This window comes from Perca flavescens, chromosome 15, assembly GCF_004354835.1.
Source record: "Perca flavescens isolate YP-PL-M2 chromosome 15, PFLA_1.0, whole genome shotgun sequence".
Taxonomy (NCBI): domain Eukaryota; kingdom Metazoa; phylum Chordata; class Actinopteri; order Perciformes; family Percidae; genus Perca; species Perca flavescens.
In genome coordinates, this window is record NC_041345.1 from 21,328,861 (window position 1) to 21,351,261 (window position 22,401).

The 22,401-nt window shown below is 38.7% G+C and overlaps 2 protein-coding genes across 6 annotated transcripts in view; one reads left to right on the top strand and one right to left on the bottom strand.

Moving 5' to 3' along the window:
* The window catches only part of LOC114568959 (cytohesin-4), a 70,747-nt gene extending 70,002 nt beyond the window's left edge, over positions 1-745 (top strand). For all 5 annotated transcript variants that reach the window (XM_028598650.1, XM_028598649.1, XM_028598651.1 and 2 more), the window contains one exon: positions 159-745. In XM_028598650.1, coding sequence (XP_028454451.1) covers positions 159-234 — 76 coding nt within the window. In that variant the 3' untranslated portion in view covers positions 235-745. The remainder of the gene's footprint in view (positions 1-158) is intronic.
* A 3,574-nt stretch (positions 746-4,319) lies between these two features.
* fam83fa (family with sequence similarity 83 member Fa) lies at positions 4,320-21,351 on the bottom strand. Its single transcript, XM_028599898.1, has 5 exons — positions 20,782-21,351; positions 15,020-15,187; positions 13,310-13,431; positions 7,162-7,958; positions 4,320-5,078 (listed from the first exon to the last, which is right to left on the bottom strand). The coding sequence occupies exons 1-5, from the start codon at positions 21,253-21,255 to the stop codon at positions 5,029-5,031; spliced, it is 1,611 nt and encodes a 536-aa protein (XP_028455699.1). The 5' UTR covers positions 21,256-21,351; the 3' UTR covers positions 4,320-5,028.
* Positions 21,352-22,401: the final 1,050 nt, after the last annotated feature.

The window sequence follows — 22,401 nt, forward strand, 5'->3', positions numbered from 1 at the left end:
CTCCTCCGCAGCGCTGTGGAGGAAGGTCTGGCAATGCGAGACTACGTTAGCACTGACAATGACTACAGTGCTGGGGAATTGGTCACTGGTGTGACAAACGACAGGCAAAACTACTACTACTACTTTGTTTTGAACTGAATCTTAATCTTCTCTTTCAGGGCAAGCATCACCAAAGACCCGTTTTATGACCTGGTGTCTCTACGAAAAAGGAAGGTCATCAGCAACACTTCCTAACATTAAGGAAACACAAGGCATCAGAGGAAACAACATCCGAGTTTGGATCCTGGACAACGTGTTTTATTGGACGAATCATACATGTTTTTATGACAAAACTATAACCAAAACTGACTTGCACAGCATTACAAAGAAATGTACAAATAGGGAACTAACACTTGAGTGAAGAGTGTGAAACGATACAAAAAAATCTATAAGTGGTTCGGCAGTGTAAAGTCTTAACAATACTTCTGCAATGTGCACGCACGCACTACTGCTTCAGAGATGGGACGCTACTGACAAACATCTGCTGCAGGGGTGTGGCCCAGAGGGGTGGCACTGCCCGCTGAAATCTGATTGGCTACTTCTGGTGACCCCCGTACCAGACTCAGAAAAGTGATAAGAAGTTGGCTTGTTAGTGTTATGGGTGGATTAATGAATGGGCCTAATGCCAGCCATTTCTTGTGGGAGAGAAATGCTTAACAACTACAACAACATGTACAACAACCACGAAGAGATGCAAAAAAAAAAACTGAAAAGAGATGCAAATGACTAAAACAAGACTCAAATTGACTAAAAAGAGAAGCATAAAGAGGAGGATAAAGACCACAAAGAGACTCAAAATGACTAAAACCAGACTCACCACAACAACACAAAGAGACACAAACCTAATACAAAGGGAAAGTATCGGTTTCATTTATAGTAATTGTGTGTCTCTTTCAGTCAGGGGGTCTTGTTCCTGTGTAGGAGGGTTGGGGGCCTCGTACATGTCTGTATCCAGGGGCCCATTGTCTCATAATCTGTCCATGACTGTAGGATCTTTGAAGTTACAAATAGCAATTATTAACTGATATCATTTCATATTAGAATTAGAGGTGGGACGAGATATTGTCCCCACAAGATCTTGCAAGATTAAACGGGATGAGATTTCTCGTGGAGGTAAAAAGTGCAGAGCAGCAGCCTTGAAATTAGCATAGAAAATCCCCTGGCCATTCTCCAAAGTTGACTCCGAGTTTACTGTTGCAGAAGTTCTCTGAGTGAAGAGACTATAACGTGGGGTATACTCGCGGGAGCCGAGCTGTCAAGCGCCATTGTGACGTCATGGGAGCGCCGTAACTGTTGATACTCGTGTGTGGTGGTTGCGACACTAGTTGTGTCACACTAGTGTTCTCCTGAACAGAGGTGGTGCTAATTTGCTATTTCTACAGACTAGAAGAAGAAGAAAAAGGTAAACAACGGCCAAACTGGCAGAAGCATTGACGTCAATGCTTCGATTTGATTCGATGACCTACTTTGTCGGAGTCGGATCAAGCCTTTCATTCACAATAAAAGAACTCATCTTAACCCACTAAGTTTACAAGAGAGACTGGCAGTAACTCTGAGAGTCTTGGCATCCGGTTGCTCTCGAGCTCGTTCATGCTTCCTGTTTCCGCTTTTGAGTGCGCGACCAGAGCCAGCGAGATCTATGTCATTTTGATGTCACATTGGCGCGCGCGAGCTTAGCTACGGCGACTGTAAAACGGCCTTATCTCTCCACCATACATATGGAATAAGTAACAGTGTAACTGTTAGTTATAAAGGAGAGAAGCCAGTCATTTCAGTTTGTGGCAAAACCTTTCAGTGCTCAGTTGTCATTTTGTGACTTTTGATTGAATAAAAGGTCTTATTTCTTCATTGAAGTTTTCTGTAAAAAAGTGTCTCGTGAACTCAATCTTGTGTCTCGTCTCGTCAAACCCCTAATTAGACTATTTAAAGTCGTTTATTTGGCATTCATTTATTACACTGAATACAAATTGTTACTATTAATAATGTGCAGCTTATTAAATGCCAAGAATCAGCGCTTTTAAGTTTGAGTCTTAACATATTAGTAGCCTACTCATCTTACCCGTCTTGATTTGGGGTGCGTTAACCAGGAGCTCTTCCAGTTTTTACATTTCTATAACTCATCAACTCATGTAAATTCATTTTTTCAATTCAGTTAATTTTCTCTTTATATCAGTATCAGACTTCAATGTCAGACTTTACAGTATATACCTTCATTTCTGATTAATTGTAAATAAAATGAAAAAGCAGGTAAAGAAAAAAACTTAAATATTAAAATTAACTTATGAATACTTGAACATATTTTTAATCACAGTGTTTTTAATGATGTATGTATATGTATAATTTAATGACTTAATATTGATGGAAGAATCAAACTACTTGTACAATAAAGTGTTGTATTGTAAACCAGCAGATGGAGCTACATCATCATTTCTTGTTTCATTCAGAAGTTTGTGTTTATACACTAACGTCTGCTGTGACACACTGACTGACTATCTTCATCTTGTTATTACTGAAATGGTGATGTAAAGTCAAAAGTTAAGCTACAGAGGAACCCTGTGTTATCAGATTCAAAAGGAAAGTGATGCGTATCTGAAGGCTTTTCCTGTGCAGTTCCTGTCATGACTGTGTGTGTGTGTGTATGTGTGTGTGTGATAGAGTTGTGGTTTCCTGGGAGCAGGTACACACCAAAAATACAAACTAAATACATTTCTTCACAATTTATTCGTCAAACATGGGAGGGTTTGATCGTATGTTGCCTGTAAAATAGACTTGAAGCTTCTTTTAAGCTTTGAGGACCCTTCTGTTTTGTTGACCATAGACCTTACTGCAAAATGTACTTTTTGTTTTCCTTATTAAAACGCAATATTTAGACAATAATTAAAGTGGCAACTCTTCCTGTCACCAATAAACTGGACATTTGATTAAGGTGACAGAAAACAGAAATTATAATAAATTTAAAAGAAATATTTTTGTGTTGCATAATCAAAACGTACAGTGTGTTATCCTACAGAGTGACATTACTTATGTTTGAAGTCAATTAGCTCACAGAGAGGTCAAACTCTCCGTTAGATTTTTTATGAACAAACGGAACAGAAATCCATTTTTATTTTTTGATTTGGGAGGAGTATTGCCTCGTAAAAAGTCCTGTCAAAACTGATCACATATGAAAATACATTCTGTGTAACATGTTTTACAAACACCAAAAAAGACTTATTTTCTGTAACAGACTTCAGAAACATGTCGTAAAATTAGTTAAATTAATAAAACTTATGTTAAATGTGTATTTTAAACTGTTAAAGAGGCTCTTGGGTTACTTACTTTAAATGTACCCTCTTAAATACATCATTAATCCCTAATATGTTAAATCTCTTTCTTGAGTATTTCTTTTAACCTTAAAGCTACTAAAGCAGGGGTCTGCAACCTGTGGCTCTGGAGCTGCATGCTGCTGTTAAGCCCCTCTCTAGTGGCTCTCTGTGGCTTTGACAAAAAGGGATTTGAAAATGATTAATGGTTATTTTTAAACATTTTAGTTTTTCATTTACCATTGCTGTAAGCCTAAAGGGATTCTTACATTCTCCATTCAGGCTACATAACATTTCAGTCAACTAAAATGTTCATCATAACCTACGTAGCGGTTTTTTCATAGACTAGCTACGGATTACAAGTCCTAAAATGTGATATAGAAAGACATTTCCAGAACTAATGCACTGCATTTGTTAAAAAGTATCCGACTGGGGATGAGACAATGATTTCAGAACTGCTGCAGAAAACATCAAATGTACTTTTTAGAATTGGTTCAAATGGTCAAACAACAGGGTAATATTAAACCATATTAATGAATGCTAATAATGTTGGGTTGCTCATTTAGACTTAATAGACTGTTAGATTCCTTATAAGACACAAATATGTTTTGCAGATCCAGACAGATTTTTTTTTACTTTTGATACTAAAGGCTGCTGACGCCTGTACTAAAAGGGACAAACTAATGTTCATGGGTTAATGTTAAATCCCAGGTTCAACAAATAAATTATCTAACCAGAAGAATTCATCAGAACTAAAGGACATTTTGCTAAAACATTAACTGGATTTCGTCTTCAGTGTTAATTACAGTCTTTTCTCTTCAGGGAGACCAGTAAACATGTTTCCAATGGTAATGTACCTGAATGTAACTTTGTTCTTTGGCTAAATTCCGCTTCACATCGCACAAATGAATGAGCTCACTTAACGTTTTTTCTTTTGTTGTTTTTTAATACAATAGCCTTTTTGGCTTGTTGGGAAAGTTGGAATTTTATTTGACATTTCACACAAACCAGTTTTTTATCTGAGGTTTCATCTCTTTTATTCAATTTCTGCTACAAAATTAGGATTATTTGCCTCTAAAGTGGTTCTCAAGAATTCCCAATCTTATCTTTGCCAGTTTCACCTGAACAAACCCAAAGTGTAAACATACAGAGTCCTCACACAGCGTGCAGAAACAAAGCTGGACTGTGTCAACACCGCACACCTCAGCACTGTGTACATTATTCACAGCATGTACAACACTCTCCGATGAACACTTATTCTGTTACCAAGGGTCCTGTCTGTAAGGCGACACTCAGGGACAACAAGCACAACTTCTCCAGTCTCCATAGCAACAAGGTGTGATGTAATGCCCCCAAACTACCTTGGTCACAGCCTGGGCTGCTCTGATGGGGTATACGTTCAAGCATAAAATATAAAAACACTGTTGAATAATTTAATTTAAAAACGGCCATAGAAAAACTAAAACAATGGCGATGAAATCTCCCTCCATCAGCACTTGAAGTTTTTTACTCACATGCTTAGTTAAACTACAACATCTCATTGGTGGTCACTCCCATAAGGACTTTAACCTGAAGGCCAGAGACAGTAATGTCATCCGGTTACAGTGAGGTTATCCTGTGACTCAGCCACAAGATCCTCCGCTGCTCTTTATAACCCTAATGACAGACTGTCCTCTTGTTTCTGATCTCAGGACTGGATGCAGTTCTTCTTTTGATGCCGGCGGCGGCTTTTTGATCCTGTTGGGGGGGGAAAAAAAAGGACATTAATTATAAAACTAGAAAGGCACTCAGAGAGCGCAGACCTCCGCCAAGGCATTCCCTTTCTCACAATGTTAATGAAGTGTGAACACATTTTTCCAATTCTTCCGACACCACATTAATGCAGCCCAAATGTCCTATCTGGCAATGTTAAATTAAGGTGAAAAATTAGTCATGTATCCAAGTTTCATGAAAATAGGGCCAGCAGTTTTTCTGTAATCCTGCTGACTGACAGACAAACAAACCAACCAACCAACCAACCAACCAACCAACCAACCAACCAACCAACGTCTTTGGAGGAGGTAATAATAACAACTCTAAATAGTAAAGAGAAGAAAATAAAATCACAATTAGGGCTGTAGTAGGGCTGGCTGATAATACCGATATAGGTCATTTCATATCTTGATTAAGATATATCACAAAATACATGTTTTCTGGTAATTTAATAAATAGTCTATATGAAATACACCTTTTAAAGCTTATTTTTGTATACTCCTGTGTGAATTAAACACTTCACAAATGAAAAAATAGGCTACTAAGTGTTTTCTCATTTTATTAAAGGTCCAATATGTAATATATTTACTGTAATAAATCCAAAAATGACCCCAATGCGTCATCAGATATTCAAGAAACATGCTTTCTTTTCTGACAACAATGCTAATGCCAGTATTTTCTCCTTTTGAAATTTCCGTTCCGTGACGGGATTTCTGTTTGTGTTTTGGCCTGTGTGTTGTTTAGGCCTGTCGCGATAGTCAATAAATCGAGTTATCGCATGATAAAAAAAAAATGAGCTCTGAGTGTGTGTGTGTGTGTGTGTGTGTGTGTGTGTGTGTGTGTGTGTGTGTGTGTGTGTGTGTGTGTGTGTGTGTGTGTGTGTGTGTGTGTGTGTGTGTGTGTGTGTGGGCCCGCCCCCACGAAGCTCCGACCTGCAGAGGAGCAGAAGCCGCACCTTCGCCAAAATGAAGACTGAAAAACAGAACTATTTTGGTACATTTACTCGCCACGTGACAGATAGCCATACATATAGATTTTATTTATTAATTATATATTATTTAAATGTAATATTTAGTGTTAAATAATTGTAAAATGTAGTACAGAGTCTCTAGTCTGAGAACTTACGTGTCACAAACGGCAATTCCACAACTGTACATCAGCGTGAAAGACGACATACCAAAGGAGATCAAAGACATATTGTGGATATTTAAAATGTTTTCCAGTTCCAGTGTTAAATATTCTTTAGAAATAAAAGTGTATTGATCTTTGAAAAGGTGTACCTGTATTATTATTATTATTAATATGACATTATATTAGATGCAAATGGTCTCTCGATGACAATATTATCGTTTATCGCAATCATTTCTGGGACAATTTAATCGTCCAGCAAAATTTGTTATCGTGACAAGCCTAGTGTTGTTATCAACTGCCAAGTTTGTCAGCCAGGCCGGGTTGGCAGATATACCTGTAAAAACTTAAACCCAGCGCGCTACAGCTGTAAGGTTAGTACAGCCATGAAAGCAGCAAACAACAAACACGATCAACGGAGATAGATTCTACCCGACAAAAAAACGGCATGTTTCTAACAGTTGCATGACCAGCAAACCCGTCTGGGTAAATATTGGAGATGTATTTGAAAGATGGAGACAGCTTAGAGCCTAAAAGGACCTTGAGTTGGCTAATTGTTAAACCATATTTTTAAGCCTGAATAAATTGAGCCTTGAACCTTGATATTAAAATGAGAAACTTTAGAGCCTTCGCATGATTATTCAACCGCTAAATGCTTTCTATTTTTACACCATATTTTATGTAGTTACGTTCTTTCATGACTTTTTATGTTACAACATTCATTTTAGATTAAATACATGCATTTTGATGGAGTTTTCTTTATCTTAAGACATTTGGCTTAAGAAAATGTTTCTGACATTTTAGAGACCAAATAATGAATCAATGAATCAAGGAAATAATAAGAAATTGTAAGATAAAATAATAAAGGTAATCATTCACCCTGATTCGGACCATGATGAAACAAACAGACAATACAATGATAGACTATGTGAGGACGTACCGTCTTCATCTCCGGTGTTGATGGTCTGCAGGGACATACTTCTCTGAAGGATCTTTGAGGGCTTCTTGGTTTTGAATTTCAGCGGACCGGGTTTCTCAATGATCTCAAAGTCCTCTAGCTCATTTCCCACGACACCATTGGTCTCTGACACCTTACAGGTGGGGGAGGGGCCCTGAGGAGTGACCACGCCTTCCTCTATTGTCTCTGTGCTCTGATTGGCTCCCCTGCCTTTCAGGAAGTGCCTGAAGGAGCTCCGTTGTTTCTTTGCTCCAAAGACCTGGTTCTTCTTCAAGCCTTCCTTTCCATCCTCATCCTCCTCGTCTGCCGGAGAACCGGGACTCTGTGGGGGAACTCGGTCCACGTGGTCACTGCTGTTTATGCCGCCATGGAGAACGCGGTTCTGCAGGCCGTTCCTCAGGTTCAGCCCGCCGATGAGCGAGTCGCTCGGGGTCGACAGATCTTGTAGGGAACCTGTGAGGCCCGTACTGTTCCCAAAAACTAAAGAGTACTTAGGATTGTGGTATTTATGTGCAGGCACCTTTAGGTCGACCTGTCTGGAGTCCCCGACAGATACTTGAAAGCGAGACATGGAGACGGGCAGAGGCTGGATTTTCTCCACCTTTGGTTTCCTGATGGGCGTTGCAATAGGCGGCTTGGTGATGTTGAACTCCCTGTAGAGGTCCACCTGTTCAGACACGGCGTACAACTCCCTGAAGTCGTTGTCGAAGGAGTCCACGATCTGTCCCGACATCACGGTGATCGTGTTCCTGTCCATCCGAGAGGAACTCCAGGTGAAGCTGGAGGAGAAAAGAGAGGTCAAAGGTAAAGAAATATTTCTACATTTTGGGAGAAAACAACCATTATTTGTGACCACAGAACTCTTAATGAAGAGTGATTTCAGTATACGGCAGGCCTAAAAAGTTTTTAAAAGCTTTAAAAATCGGACCTAAAAGTCCCACATACCCAAATGTCTTGATGCAAACGTGCACTCAAAATTAGGTATCACACGAGTCAAATCATGACTGCTTATTTCACTTGGTGCGAATCATTCGTTCCTGATGTGCTTCATCAGCCGTGTGGTCAAGAATGTGGTTTACCAGAGCTGGCTCATATAAGACACATTACGTGTGGAAAGATGTGACAACTGTATTCAGACAGAGGCTACTGTATACAGCAGCTTAACTCTTTTTGTTGGATCCAAAACATTTAAATCGGCTTATTATTGCAGGAAGTCTGGGTCAGGTATTTGTCAGTCTCATGTGAGGATGGGCTCTTCTGTCACGAGCATTTCAGTATGATTCAAATACAGAGATTTATACTTATGCAGTTGTGCAATGACCACCTTGTAATGGTTTATAGTGTTACAGTACAGGCCAAAAGTTTGGACACACCTTCTCATACAATGCGTTTCCTTTATTTTCATGACTATTTACGTTGTAGATTCTCACTGAAGGCATCAAAACTATGAATGAACACATATGAAATTATGTACTTAACAAAAAAGTGTGAAATAACTGAAAACATGTCTTATATTTTAGATTCCTCAAAGGAGCCACTCTTTGCTCAGATTACTGCTTTGCACACTCTTGGCATTCTCTTGATGAGCTTCAAGAGGTAGTCACCTGAAATGGTTTTCTAACAGTCTTGAAGGAGTTCCCAGAGATGCTTAGCACTTGTTGGCCCTTTTGCCTTCACTCTGCGGTCCAGCTCACCCCAAACCATCTCGATTGGGTTCAGGTCCGGTGACTGTGGAGGCCAGGTCATCTGACGCAGCACTCCATCACTCTCCTTCTTGGTCAAATAGCCCTTACACAGCCTGGAGGTGTGTTTGGGGTCATTGTCCTGTTGAAAAATAAATGATGGTCCAACTAAACGCAAACCGGATGGGATGGCATGTCGCTGCAGGATGCTGTGGTAGCCATGCTGGTTCAGTATGCCTTCAATTTTGAATAAATCCCCAACAGTGTCACCAGCCCCACCATTACACCTCCTCCTCCTCCATGCATCACGGTGGGAACCAGGCATGTAGAATCCATCCGTTCACCTTTTCTGCGTCGCACAAAGACATTGCGGTTGGAATCTCAAATTTGGGCTCATCAGACCAAAGCACAGATTTCCACTGGTCTAATGTCCATTCCTTGTGTTTCTTGGCCCAAACAAATCTCTTCTGCTTGTTGCCTCTCCTTAGCAGTGGTTTCCTAGCAGCTACTTGACCATGAAGGCCTAATTTGCGCAGTCTCCTCTTAACAGTTGTTCTAGAGATGTGTCTAGAACTCTGTATGGCATTCATCTGGTCTCTAATCTGAGCTGCTGTTAACTTGCGATTTCTGAGGCTGGTGACTCAGATGAACTTATCCTCAGCAGCAGAGGTGACTCTTGGTCTTCCTTTCCTGGGGCGGTCCTCATGTGAGCCAGTTTTGTTGTAGCGCTTGATGGTTTTTGTAACTGCACTTGGGGACACAATTTTACGGACTGACTGACCTTAATTTGTTAAAGTAATGATGGTCACTCGTTTCTCTTTACTTAGCTGATTGGTTCTTGCCATAATATGAATTCTAACCGTTGTCCAATAGGGCTGTCGGCTGTGTATCAACCTGACTTCTGCACAACACAACTGATGGTCCCAACCCCATTAATAAGGGAAAAAGTTCCACTAATTAACCCTGACAAGAAACACCTGTGAAGTGAAAAACCATTTCAGGTGACTACCTCATGAAGCTCATTGAGAGAACACCAAGGGTTTGCAGCACTATCAAAAAAGCAAAGGGTGGCTACTTTGAGGAATCTAAAATATAAGACATGTTTTCAGTTATTTCAAACTTTTTTGTTAAGTACATAATTCCATATGTTTTCATTCATAGTTTTGATGCCTTCAGTGAGAATCTACAATGTAAATAGTCATGAAAATAAAGAAAACACATTAAATGAGAAGGTGTGTCCAAACTTTTGGCCTGTACTGTATATTCTATAAAATTTGAATGTGAATGTGGCTGTTCGGACCAGCTATAAAAAAAATGTGTCAAACAACCTTTTTTGTTTTTGTATGTTTGTTTTGAGCATACAGATGCCTTAAATTCTGATTTGAGGCTGTGTTAAGGTTAAAACAAATTAAAGGATTTCTGAGTTTCATACTTCATACTTTAGTGTTAAAAAATACAAAAAACAAAGAATAGTTTAAATGTTTAGTCATCATATTGACTTTACACATCCTTAATGTTTCTTAGAGTACTAATAGTGATCCCCAATAATAATTAAATGTATATGTATTAAACTAGACTGCTAGGAGGTATGATAACCTCTGTCTCTCCATACATTGGATAGGGGGTGTAAGGGTTAACTAATGTAGGCAGTGTAATTATTTCATTGAACCTGGTTAATCATTTTAAATAAGCACTTAGGTGACGCGCAGAGCTGTTTTTGCCTTCTCGTAATAATCTCAAGCAGGATTTACACGTCTGCCTCAATCAGTAATCACAAGAGTCAACAAGTTGATCTACAAAAACAGACTTATGTGCAGAACCAAGGGTAGATAAAGAGATAGTGCTGTAAAAAGCATTCCAGTCAATACACAAGTTTAATATGCTTCATAAAGTCATTAAGGAGTTATTAGAGTGCTGGTTTGAGTGCTTTTCTATTGTAGCATGAAGCTTTTAGAGAAAGTTGTTTTGATATGTAAAGCCTCTAAACATTTAACGATTACCAATGTAACGGTATACCACAATAAAAATGTTGACGATAACAATTACCATTTTCATTTAAAATATCATTATTATCACGGTGGATTACTATGGCGTGGAAACCGCGTGTTCCCAGCTTCATCCGAGTCACCTGAAGTTGCCACACGGCGCACTGCGTAGCTTACAGTGTGTTTCTTGAAGTTGGAATCATGGCGGGAGGAGGAGATGACAGCGCTCAGGACATTTATCAGCCTTGTAAAAAAGGCCATAGTACAGTCCTTTCAGAAAAATTTAGAGTTTTTTTGTGATTGTTGCGGGCAAAACTCCTTGACTATGCGGCACATTTTCTTAAAAAATGCGATGGAATATGTGGGATATTTATGCAATTTTATGCGATGAAATTGCAGGAACATGCAAAAACTGCAGTTTGATGAAAAAAAGTGATTCCCCAACACCCTGCTTTTTGATGATGTTCACGTCGCGTAATTATGTCACTTCATTACGTTCCCATGGCAACAGGGGAAAATGGCTGCTCTTGTGTGAAGTAAACGCAACATTTTTCAACTTTCTGCTAAGATATATGTGACTTTTGCAACGAAAATGCAGGGATTATGAAATCATGCAAGCCCCGCATATTTTGCCCGGAAAACGGCAATTTATGCGGCAAAAGTGCAGTGTATTTGAAAAAATGCAGCCCCCGCATAAATATGTGGACTTTTGCTGATTATGCATTGAATTATGCGATCGCATAATCGCGTTTTTCTGGATGGACTGATAGTAACACTTGCTCTTTCTCTGAGATGATTGACCAATCAGTGACGAGAGTCATCACCTTAATCTCCTGCCAATCACTCGCGCTCAGGCAGGAGAAGGGGACAGAACAGCAGCTGTTAACAGACTTTATCATTCCTTTCCCGTTTTCGGACTTGTTGAAGTGATGTGTGTAGCCCAGAATGTAAGTTAAAACTATTCTGTAGCTTCTTAAACTGTCATGGGATTTACTGCCTCATTATCTATGTAAACATTGAAGCTACAGTACGTTTATTTATATTTCAATACGTTTTCTGCTACGATGTGGTTTAGCCCGTGTTACAACGTGACATTTATTTGGAGTGAGAGAGATATAATATCACCTTGATAATATTGCTGTTTCTTATTGCATAACTGATAGATGTGCAGATTGTTTAATATTACTTGTGCAGCCACGTGTTGATATTCAGGTTGTGTTAGGGCAATTTGCTAGCAAGGTGCAATCTCCAGTAAACAGACTAGCGCTGTTGAGCCACGTGCTTAGCTATTGAAGGTGTATTACACTGTTTGCTCCATTATGGATATGTGTGCTGTAATAGATGTGGCTTATTCTCAGTTTGTGTTACTGAGCAATATGTTACATTTATGTTAATTATTACGGAGGAATGAATTTAATTCTTAGTATTGTTTCTTGTTATATGCTGGTGGCTATAACATTTAGTTTTGGTTATTTGTTTATATTTCAGAACCACATCCAACTTCACATGTAACGTCAAATATAACTTCATAGTTAACTTCATGTTCGAGTTGTAGATAAATCTTCCTGGATCTCAAAGTCAGACATCTCTGGTTCCAGTTCTTACCGGACCCCCTACAGCGGGCCAGTGTTTCTGTAGTCAGTTTTCAATAGTTTTTCCAAGCCTATTGCCTATATTTTTCTAAAACAATGAACACTGTTTGAAACTATTTCAGCTTGTTTAGGTCTATCAGTGCTTTCTGAACATGTTGAACACACTTTTAAAAATACTGTGATATTACCGAAAACTGTGATCATTTTGGTCACTATAAACGTGAGGTTAAATTTTCATACCGTTACATCCCTAATCTCAGTGTGAAACTGCCTGTCCTCAGTTTTAGTTTCACATGCAAATAAACGGAACTTGCGCAATGAAATTAAGCTATATTTATATTAAGTGAATTGTAGCCAATACAATGGAGAAATATCTAATGTTTTGAAAAATGAGTGAAGTAATATTTTTAATAATTGTACTTTTTAAAAAGGTAGAAATAATTTTCCTAAACAATTTCATGTTCATGAAACTATGTATTTTCTCTATCTGCTGAGGAAAATCCTGTGAAATGTTTTATTGTTATGACATACTATAAGATATATTTTATTATGTTTTGTATTTATTTTTTACCATCTTATTGGTTTTTCTTCATAGCTCATAACATGAAAAAAAAGAGAGCTCTAAAGTACTCATTTTTTTTCCTTTTTTCCCTTTTCCCTTTTTTCATTGTATTTCTGGTAACTCTTTTGTGAGTAAGCACTCACAAAAGAGTTACCAGAAATACAAAAAGAAAAAACAGACCTCATGCACAAGAACTGGAAAGACTCAGTATGTGTTCAGTTTTGGTGTTAAACCCCCACAGTCCTGTCTCAGCTGTGAACGGCTGATTTTGGTGGTGAGTTTAAGGCATTGCTGGATATTCATGCTCACCTGTAAGACCCAAACATGACTTTCTCTCCATCCACCAGCATGTATTTAGAGCACAGAGACCCGGGAAGCTTTCCAAATGACAGGGCCAGCCCTGAACCTCTCACCATCCGCACACGGAGATTCTGTAAAGAAACGCCCACTCGATTACACACTTGAGCTGGCCTAGCATCACACGGGTAAAACCTGAGTAAACTCACTCAGCCCCAGCTATTAAACATCCCCTGCCATGTCATGTATGACTGATCTGAAGATGTGCCAAGTCAAACTGAGCTGTCACACCTTGCAACATAAAGTCAACTTATATTCAACTTAAGTCAACTAAGAAAGAAAGGGCAAAACTTGAGCCACATATGTTTACTTAGGGAAGAGAAAGGAAAGGAGACGTAAATACTGAGTGGACACACTGGGAGGAGCTTTTCCTCTGCCGAAGCATCGAGTTACAGTCTTTGGATCTGTTCTCAGGATCTATGAATGTTCATTTGTGAGAAGTAAGAGTAACAGAGCCCAGTGCGCTGAAAAGGCCTTTCACTGCCTTATCAACTGACACCACTGACACCACTACAAGCAGGTATTCCAGTGCTCCAGTTAGACTAGGCCGGAGCTACAAAACTCTGCATACAGCAGATAAGGCCGGCTATTGTGTCCCTGTGGAGATAGGATGACAGTCTGGCTCAGTAAAACGGCTCTTCTCTCTGAATCTAGAACAGCACAACAGACAACAGTCATTTCTCCGGTTCTGCAACACAGAGTAGCAGTTAATTACTAAAAGTAGAATTATTATGTTTAACCGTTAAATTCATAGGTGGGGCAAAAAGTATGAATATTTCAAAAATTTTATATTCTAGGTATTCTTTAAAAAAGACCCTCTATTAATAATTCACTTTCATTTTTTTTACTTTTTATGAAAATGTATGAAAAGTTTTTGTAATATTACCCTAATTTTCCATAGGTTGGTCAAAATGAGATGTATGCATTTGTAATACTTGTGTGGCATGTAAATATTATTAACAAATTCAATTTCTTCTAATATGGTTCATTCTTTTGATCCATCACTACTGGCCACACATTACGCTACTCTTATACCAACGTAATATGTTAACATGTTGATTTCAGCTAACAATTTTTACTGTTCAGCCAATACTTAGCTAAAGAAGTAATACAAATTGCTAGATTAATTGTGCGATTATCCAGAGTATCCTGGATACATTTCCTGGAAAAAAGGGTGTTGTTGAGTTTTTTCAATGCTTTGAGCACTACAAATAAAATTCCTTCCACCTTCATTGTGTTGCAGTGAAGGCAGAAGTATCAGTAGCAAAGCCTTGGCAAATAAACATGAAACAATATTCATGAATACATTTTAGTATAAAAGTATTTGATTAGGCAAATTCATAATCATGTTTTAACAGGCAAGGTTTTTTTTTTTTTTTTTTTTTTTTTACACACAACACTGAACCAAACACACTTGAGGTCATATATATATTGTCTTCTACTTGTCAGTAATTTCCTAAATCTCGTGAGATATGATACATGTTTTTTAACCCATGATAATTACTGTCGTTGTCTGCTGAAGGAGGAAGATCAGTGAGCCACTGAGGCGTTTTCCTTAAAACTTTCCATCTTTATTTGCTCTTTGTGTATTGTATTAGTGATCCTCCCTCCCTCTATAGCCCTCTGTCATGCTCCCCAGTGTTTGCTGAGCTTACTCCTCACCCGCAGATGTACTGCATTAACCTGCAGCCGAGTGCACATATCCAGGAAGTGGGGCACTCCCCTGGCCTCCAGCAGAGCGTAGACAGCCACCCCACGCCGTGATGAGGCATCCAGCAGGTCCTGGAGGATCTGCAGGTCTGTCAGGAGGTCCATGACTACGGCCACCACCTGGGGAACACAGCAGGGACTGATTCAAATGCAAAGTCAAGGTCAAGGTAAACTACAGATACACAAGACAGTCACAAATACATATACAAATATTGATATAAATATGAATAAATATAAATATGCCACGTGCCATACTTACACGCATGCACGCAGTGTATTTCCATTCCATGCTTCTTTACACTTCTACTCACCAAAACTCAGAGGGAAATATTGTACTTTTTGATTTACGATTTTAACTGTTAATACATTCATTTTAGCTAACTATTTTAGCTATGTTTTATACTTAGCTAAAATATTATGATTTTAAGACTTTATCCATTGCTACACTCAACATGGGGCATTTATAGCCTCCATACTTTTACTTTAAGGACATTTTGCCTTCAAAATGACTTTACTTGATTTCAACTTAACATTTTTATTGCATGACTGTTGCTGGCTTTTCTAATTGAGTTATTTTTTTAATTCAGGATTGCTAATAACTGAATACTTCTCCACCACTGCTCCACTGGACAGCAGGACAACGAAATGCCATAACCTTCACTAAGACTACAGATGTTTGTCCCGTTAGCCTAGATCATTCTGGTGTTTCTCGGATTCATTTTCCTCTCATTTAGTTTCACTGTAAAACATCCCCGACGAGGTGGCTTGTTAAAGACGTGTATGTGTGTGCACTTTACTGATATCACATTTGATGATTTCTGGGTGTTTGATAATTCACACCCCGCTGCCTTTAAGAACAGCCAATATAGAAGCCGACTGCTGCAACATTAAGACTCGTTAACATTTTCACCACTCCCACTGTCTGTAAACACAATGTCACTCCACTAACTTATTATAAGTGTTGTGATTTAAAATTGAAGTATAATTTACCGAGGCAGTTGATGATGCTGTGGAACTTGTTTTTCAGGTGATTCAAATGTTACTCAAGACAGTTTGGAGTCCAGCAATGGCTAGGATTAACATCGCTAATTATTTCAGCAGCGGTGTCTTTCTGCCACAAGAAACAAGATACAGTACATACTGTACCACAAAGGAATCAGTCTATAGCACACAGAACTAAATAATGGGCTTTCCATGTTTGTCTTATTTTCAGTGTATCTTTAATACTGTCTACTTTATTAAACAAACATGATGACTGTTTTTCAGTGAAGAATTTTACAGCCACACAGTGGTTTTATATTCTTGAGTGCAATTTAGAGTGATCATGTGAGGCTTTTTTCTGTTTCCTTATTGCAGCACTCTACATGTTTGGGCCTGATCCAACAAGTTGACCAAACAAGTTTTCCTTAGGGTGTGACAGCAGCTCTCAGTCAAATTTAATTTGACATCAATTATTAAAAGTAAACCACCTGTGAGTCTAAATTAAGTACATGTATGTCAACAAACACTCACGTTAACTGGTTATTAGATGCGTATTGAGAAAAACATTTGCCCAGGGAAGGGGACAGTTACACGTCTTTCAAAGTAAATCCATCGGTTTTAAGGAATAAAAGTGGTATTTTAGCTGGTGGCCCACCACTTTGGTCCAGATTGAAATATCTCAACAATGGAGCTGGGCAATATATCGATATTATATCGATATCGTGATATGAGACTAGACATCATCTTAGAGTTTGGATATTGTAATATGACATAAGTGTTGTCTTTTCCTGGTTTTAAAGGCTGCATTACAGTAAAGTGATGTAATTTTCTGAACTTAGCAGACTGTTCTATTATTTGCCTTTTTTCCACTTAGTCATTATATCCACACTACTGGTGATTATTTATCTAAACTGCCATTGTGTAAATATTTTGTGAAACCACCAATAGTCAACACTACAATATCGTTATGTATCGATATCAAGGTATTTGGTCAAAAATATCGTGATATTTGATTTTCTCCATATCGCCCAGCCCTACACAACAACTATTTGATGGATTTCCATTACATTTCATACGGACATTTATGGTCCCCAGAGGATGAATTCTACTGCCTTTAGGGAGCCCCTGACTTTTTACCACTAGCGCCAACATGCGATGGACATTTGTGGCCTTGAGTGAAATGTCCCGACAACTATTACATGCTTTGCCATAAACTTTGGTACTCACATTCATGTTCCCCTCAGGATCAAGTGTAATCACTTTGGTGATCCCTGAAAGAAAATCTACTTAAGACGTAGGGCTGTCCTCGACTAAAGAAATTCTTAGTCGACTAACACTTATACAATTTTGTCGACTAATCGATTAGTTGATTTAATTGACAGAGCTGTGCGCTTTGAGAGGTGGTTAAGACTAGAAAAGAACAATATAAATGTAGTTAATTAACCATCTGTAAAACGGAGTTTCTCCACAATTAATCCTGCAAAAGCACCACTTTAAATCTTGTGTTTACCATAAATGTGCTCATAAGTTTCTTGGAAATGAGTAATTAAGCATGAATAAGCATAAAAATGACTGATTGACTTAAATCTTAGTCAACTAAGGCCAAAACGACCGATTAGTCGACTAATCGACTAAGAGGTGGCAGCCCTAGACGTAGGAGAATGCTCTCAACCCATAAAGAAACACTTCCTCCCTCAGTTTATCAGCAACCTTCAAAATCACCAAATTGGAGATAGGTGGTTTTCACTGGACAGTAATTGTAATCTGAAAATTGACGTTGCTACGAATTGAAGTTGCAGGACAAATGTAGTGGAGTAAAAAGTACAATATTTGCCTCTGAAATGTAGTGGAGTAGAAGTCTAAGGTTGCAAAAAAAGGAAATACACTACATGGTTTCAGAGAGATGAAGACTGCATTAAAAACAAGATTATCTCACCTGACTGGCAAAACTTAATTTTCTGCAAGACTGTTCTTACTCTTAAATGCAGTTCAACCAGAAACTTCCTAATTCTCTATCTGTCATGTAGAGCTACACCTGGCCTGAAAACCATTTCTACTTGCAACCCACAGCTCATTGTAACATAAATTACACAGCTGTGCTTCATCTCTTGATTTGAGATAGCAATCTCCTGTAGCCTTTTTCTGCTTCCAGAAGGTGTGTGCATGCCTTTCTGTAAATATAAAGACCATCTGCACTTTCCGATGCTAAAAAGCAGTAGTACTTGGCAGGCTTTCAGGAGATGATTTACGGTAGTACTTCACCTTAAGGGGAGCAATCTCAGCATGCCGTCAGTTACTCAAGCTGTCATGGACCTGAGTAGGTATATTAATGAGGATTAACTTAGGCGTCATGTCCAATTATTCACCAATAACAGCTCTGCACCTATCCGCTTTCAAAGAGCTCCGACCAACCAATCCCTCAGCCACTCAAACAGATTTTCCGGATACGTTTATTGTCCTCCACACCTCAAAAAGAGAAACTGTGTTTCTGTGCCAGTTTGAACAAACCCTATTACCTGCAACTGTAGCTTCTGGTGCTGCATGTCTCACCAATTACAGGTGAGAGTTCTCTACTTGCATACCTGGGAGGTCATCCAATCAGAGGCAGCTGTTGGAATCTCTGAGTGGGTGAGGGAAAAATAAAGAAGCACCAACCCAAACCTGGGTTGCATGACATTTGGGGGGGGAGTCTGCTGCAAGTTCTGATGTGAAGCTGACATTTAGAGCTGCATGGCCAGAGAAGGCACCACATACAACTCAGCCTGTTCAAACTTGCATAACATTTTTTTATTGATGCTGTAGGCTTTGTTAACCCTTCCCTTATTAATGTCTTACTGGAAAATGCTGCATGTGCAAAATATGATTTTCTGTGTGCATATATTAGGTTTTATAGGCAAACATAAGTCGGTTATTACTGCATCTTTAATTAGCCGTGTAAATAATGCTACATACTTTAGGTTTCGGAGGGAAGGTTAAGAGTGCCTGGGGATATTTATATTTATTATATATAGACTTTCTTTATCTGACAAAATACACGGCTGTCGGTTAGAAATTAGAACCAGTCAGGTAGAAAAATGAAGATTTCACGTCAGTGAAATATGTTCTTTAAAATGGATTCATTAAGCCAACGTTAGCTAGTTAGTTAGCTACAGTTGATTAAATCTACCAGCAACATTTCAGATGATAAAATAGACAGTCACTGTCTATAAATAAGAAGCCCGCTTTTGTTTACTTCTGTGTGAAGTCAAAGACCCATTGTTTAAAAAAAAAAATCTATGAATTTCAATGCTAAATCTGCCACCGTTATCCTTGTAAACCATCTCGAGTGAGAACAGAAAATGCTATCTTTTCTCTCGTGCAGCTCATGAACCTAGTTTAATGTTTTATTAAATTATAAGATTATAAACCAACTTTTGTGTATTACCGCAATCAAAACTCTAAAAAAAAGTTAAAGGAATAGTTTGAAATGTAGTAAGATGAGAAAACCGAGATCACTCTCACTTTAAACTACAGCCAGTGGCTGGTTAGGTTAGCTAAGCATAAAGACAACTGAGACGAAATGGAGCATTTCTTATATTTCCCCAAAACCAATGTTGTGGTTATAGTCAATAAATCTAATCCATAACATGCATGTTTTGGCTAAGCAGTAAGAGATTAATCTCAGCCTGGAGCTTGGTCTCTTTCACCTGTAAGAGGTGATAATTTTGAATATTTCAGAAGTACTGTTTTGAAAGTAATTCAGGTCAAGGACATAAAGTACAAGAAGACACTGATAAGTTTTACGGCACGGTTGGTTTACATATGGTCATATGCATTTTACTTTGTCTTTTTTAGGGCAACATGAAGACTTCAGGTTCAACATGATCCTTAGTCTACAAATGAACTCTGCCTTTGGGATTTTAGTAGATCCAACTTTCTTTTTAAACTTTCAAACTTTAAACTTAATCTGCATGCTTTATTATTTGCAGATGCATATATTTCTACCTGAATGTAATTACATGCATGCGTCATAGAAAGAGTTGACCTAAATTATGCTGTAAGAAGACAAAGCAGAAATTATGGTTTTTAGCCTTTAATCAGCAACTATTTTGATCACTGATTTGTTATGCAAGTCATTTGTTTCAAGCAAAAATGCCAACAAATCCTAAAGTATAGCTTCTCAAATGTGAATGCTTGCTGGTTTGACTGTTGGTCAGACAAAATAAGCTATCTGAAGACATCACCTTTTGACTTTGGTAAAGTGGGATTAACATTTTTCAACATTTTATATATTATATATATTAATTGATTAATCAAGACAATTATAGATTAAAACATATAATTGTGAGTTGTAGCCTCAATTGTTTGGTTTATGAAGGTTTGAATTAATTTTGCTCCCTTTGCCTCATGTTGTTCTCATGATTCTCACATAAAAAAGGCATTCATTACTGGCCATTTATTATTAGAGACAAAAAAAGTGGGGTAAAACACAACCAAGGGTGAGGATAATTTAACCAAAAGATTCTGGGATTGAGCTGATGTTCAATAATCATGTTGCATAATTCATAAAATGACGCTAGGCTATTATTCATGAACATGTAGGCATATTTGTATTAGAAACAGGTGGGAAAATGTAGATTGCTTTCATTTGATTTAAGAAATAAAATAACTTTTTAGACAAAAAAATGACTTAGTTATCAGTGTTAGTCTATCAATAATAATATAATAATATATAACAGTAGGAGTTAAGTTACCTTGTGTGCCTCCTGTATGAGCCTCCTCACCACCTCCTTGATATGCGGCCCGGACTCTTTGGGTGGATGGGAGAACACGGACACCCGGGTCACCCCCTTGTAGACGCCGCTGCTGCCGGGCCAGCCGATGTCCAGAGACGGGACTTCGGTGTCCGACATCTCGGGCCAGTAGGTGGAGTGGACACCGGAGTCCGCAATGGAGGACGCCTTGGACTTCTCATGCTCTGCAGACTCAGAGTCACTGTCCGTTTCGTACTCATGAAAAGTTTCCCGGATGAATTTGATCTCCCTGGCGCAGAGGAAGTCCTTGACGTTGTCTTCTTTGAGGCGCATCTTGAAGGCCCCGTCGCCGTTCTTCAGGAGCTGCTCCAGAGCCGCACGCTGCTCCTCGCTGTAGTAAAACTGCGGTTTAGTCTCCGGGATCTTCTCGTTGACGTGCTCGTCGTCCATGCACACCAGCTGAGACTCCGCCATCTCCGGGTCCGCTGCTCTCTGATGCTGAGATACCTGTGCCGACAGGCACGGCACGTCACGGCAGATGCTCAGGTGAGTCCCTCAGGTGGGAAGCAGGAGGCGGGACTAACTACTGTTTGGAAGTCAACACGGTCCGTTATTATAGAACTTCCTGTTGTAGAACTTTCAAAATAAAAACAAAAGTTGTTCTATATAAATGTATGGGAAAATCACCTGTTCACAGGTTGAACTCACTGACTTTAAAAAATAAACACCATATTTATGCTGGCTAGGGTGAAATTATATTCTTAAACAATGCTTTTTTAACATTTTCTCAAGTACTGTACTACAGTATAGCCTACTTGTAGGACAACTTTGCTTGAGTCCATTTTATGCAACTTTCTACTCCACTACATTTCAGATACAACACTATACTTTCTACTCTTTTACAGTTATCTACGTTACTAGTTAGTAAGTTTTCAGATGAGGATTTTACATTTGATAAATGTACGAAATACAACCCATTGTTAAAGATTAATCTTTAAGCTGCTAATACTTATATACCTTTACTGAGGTAAGAGTTTGAATGCAGGACTTTTACTTGTAACATAAACATTATGCATCCCTTAAACATATTTTCATGGATAATGTGAATTTCAGCAGAAATGGAGGGCCAGTTTTGATGGTGCATTTAGGTGCTTTTTGTCAACTTGTAAAGATGAAAACCAGATTATATGTATGAGGTGGCTTTGTCTCAGGAGGTATTAATTGTTGGTTTGCTCTCCAGCTCCTCTTGTCCACATGTTGAAGTGTCCTTGAGCCAAACACTGAACCATTATTCCTCCCGAAGGCCATGCAATTGCTCTGCTGCCATCCATGTATGCATAGGTAAATGAAAGGCCCTTTGTGAAGCACTCCGCTATGAAAGCACTACATATAATTGCAGTCCATTTACCATCAATCACCTGTAAATATATCAGCCTGATTACAATGTTAATGACCCTTTTTTGGTGTTGGTGGTGTTGGCGGGAGGGGCGAGCAGATGCTACATCCTGTAGGATCCAGGGGCCTTATTTATGAACAGTGCATAGAAAATGTTCTAAATTCTGTCTTATGAATGAAATGTATTAGGCAATGTGCTTAAGTACAAAAAAATCTGCATTTATC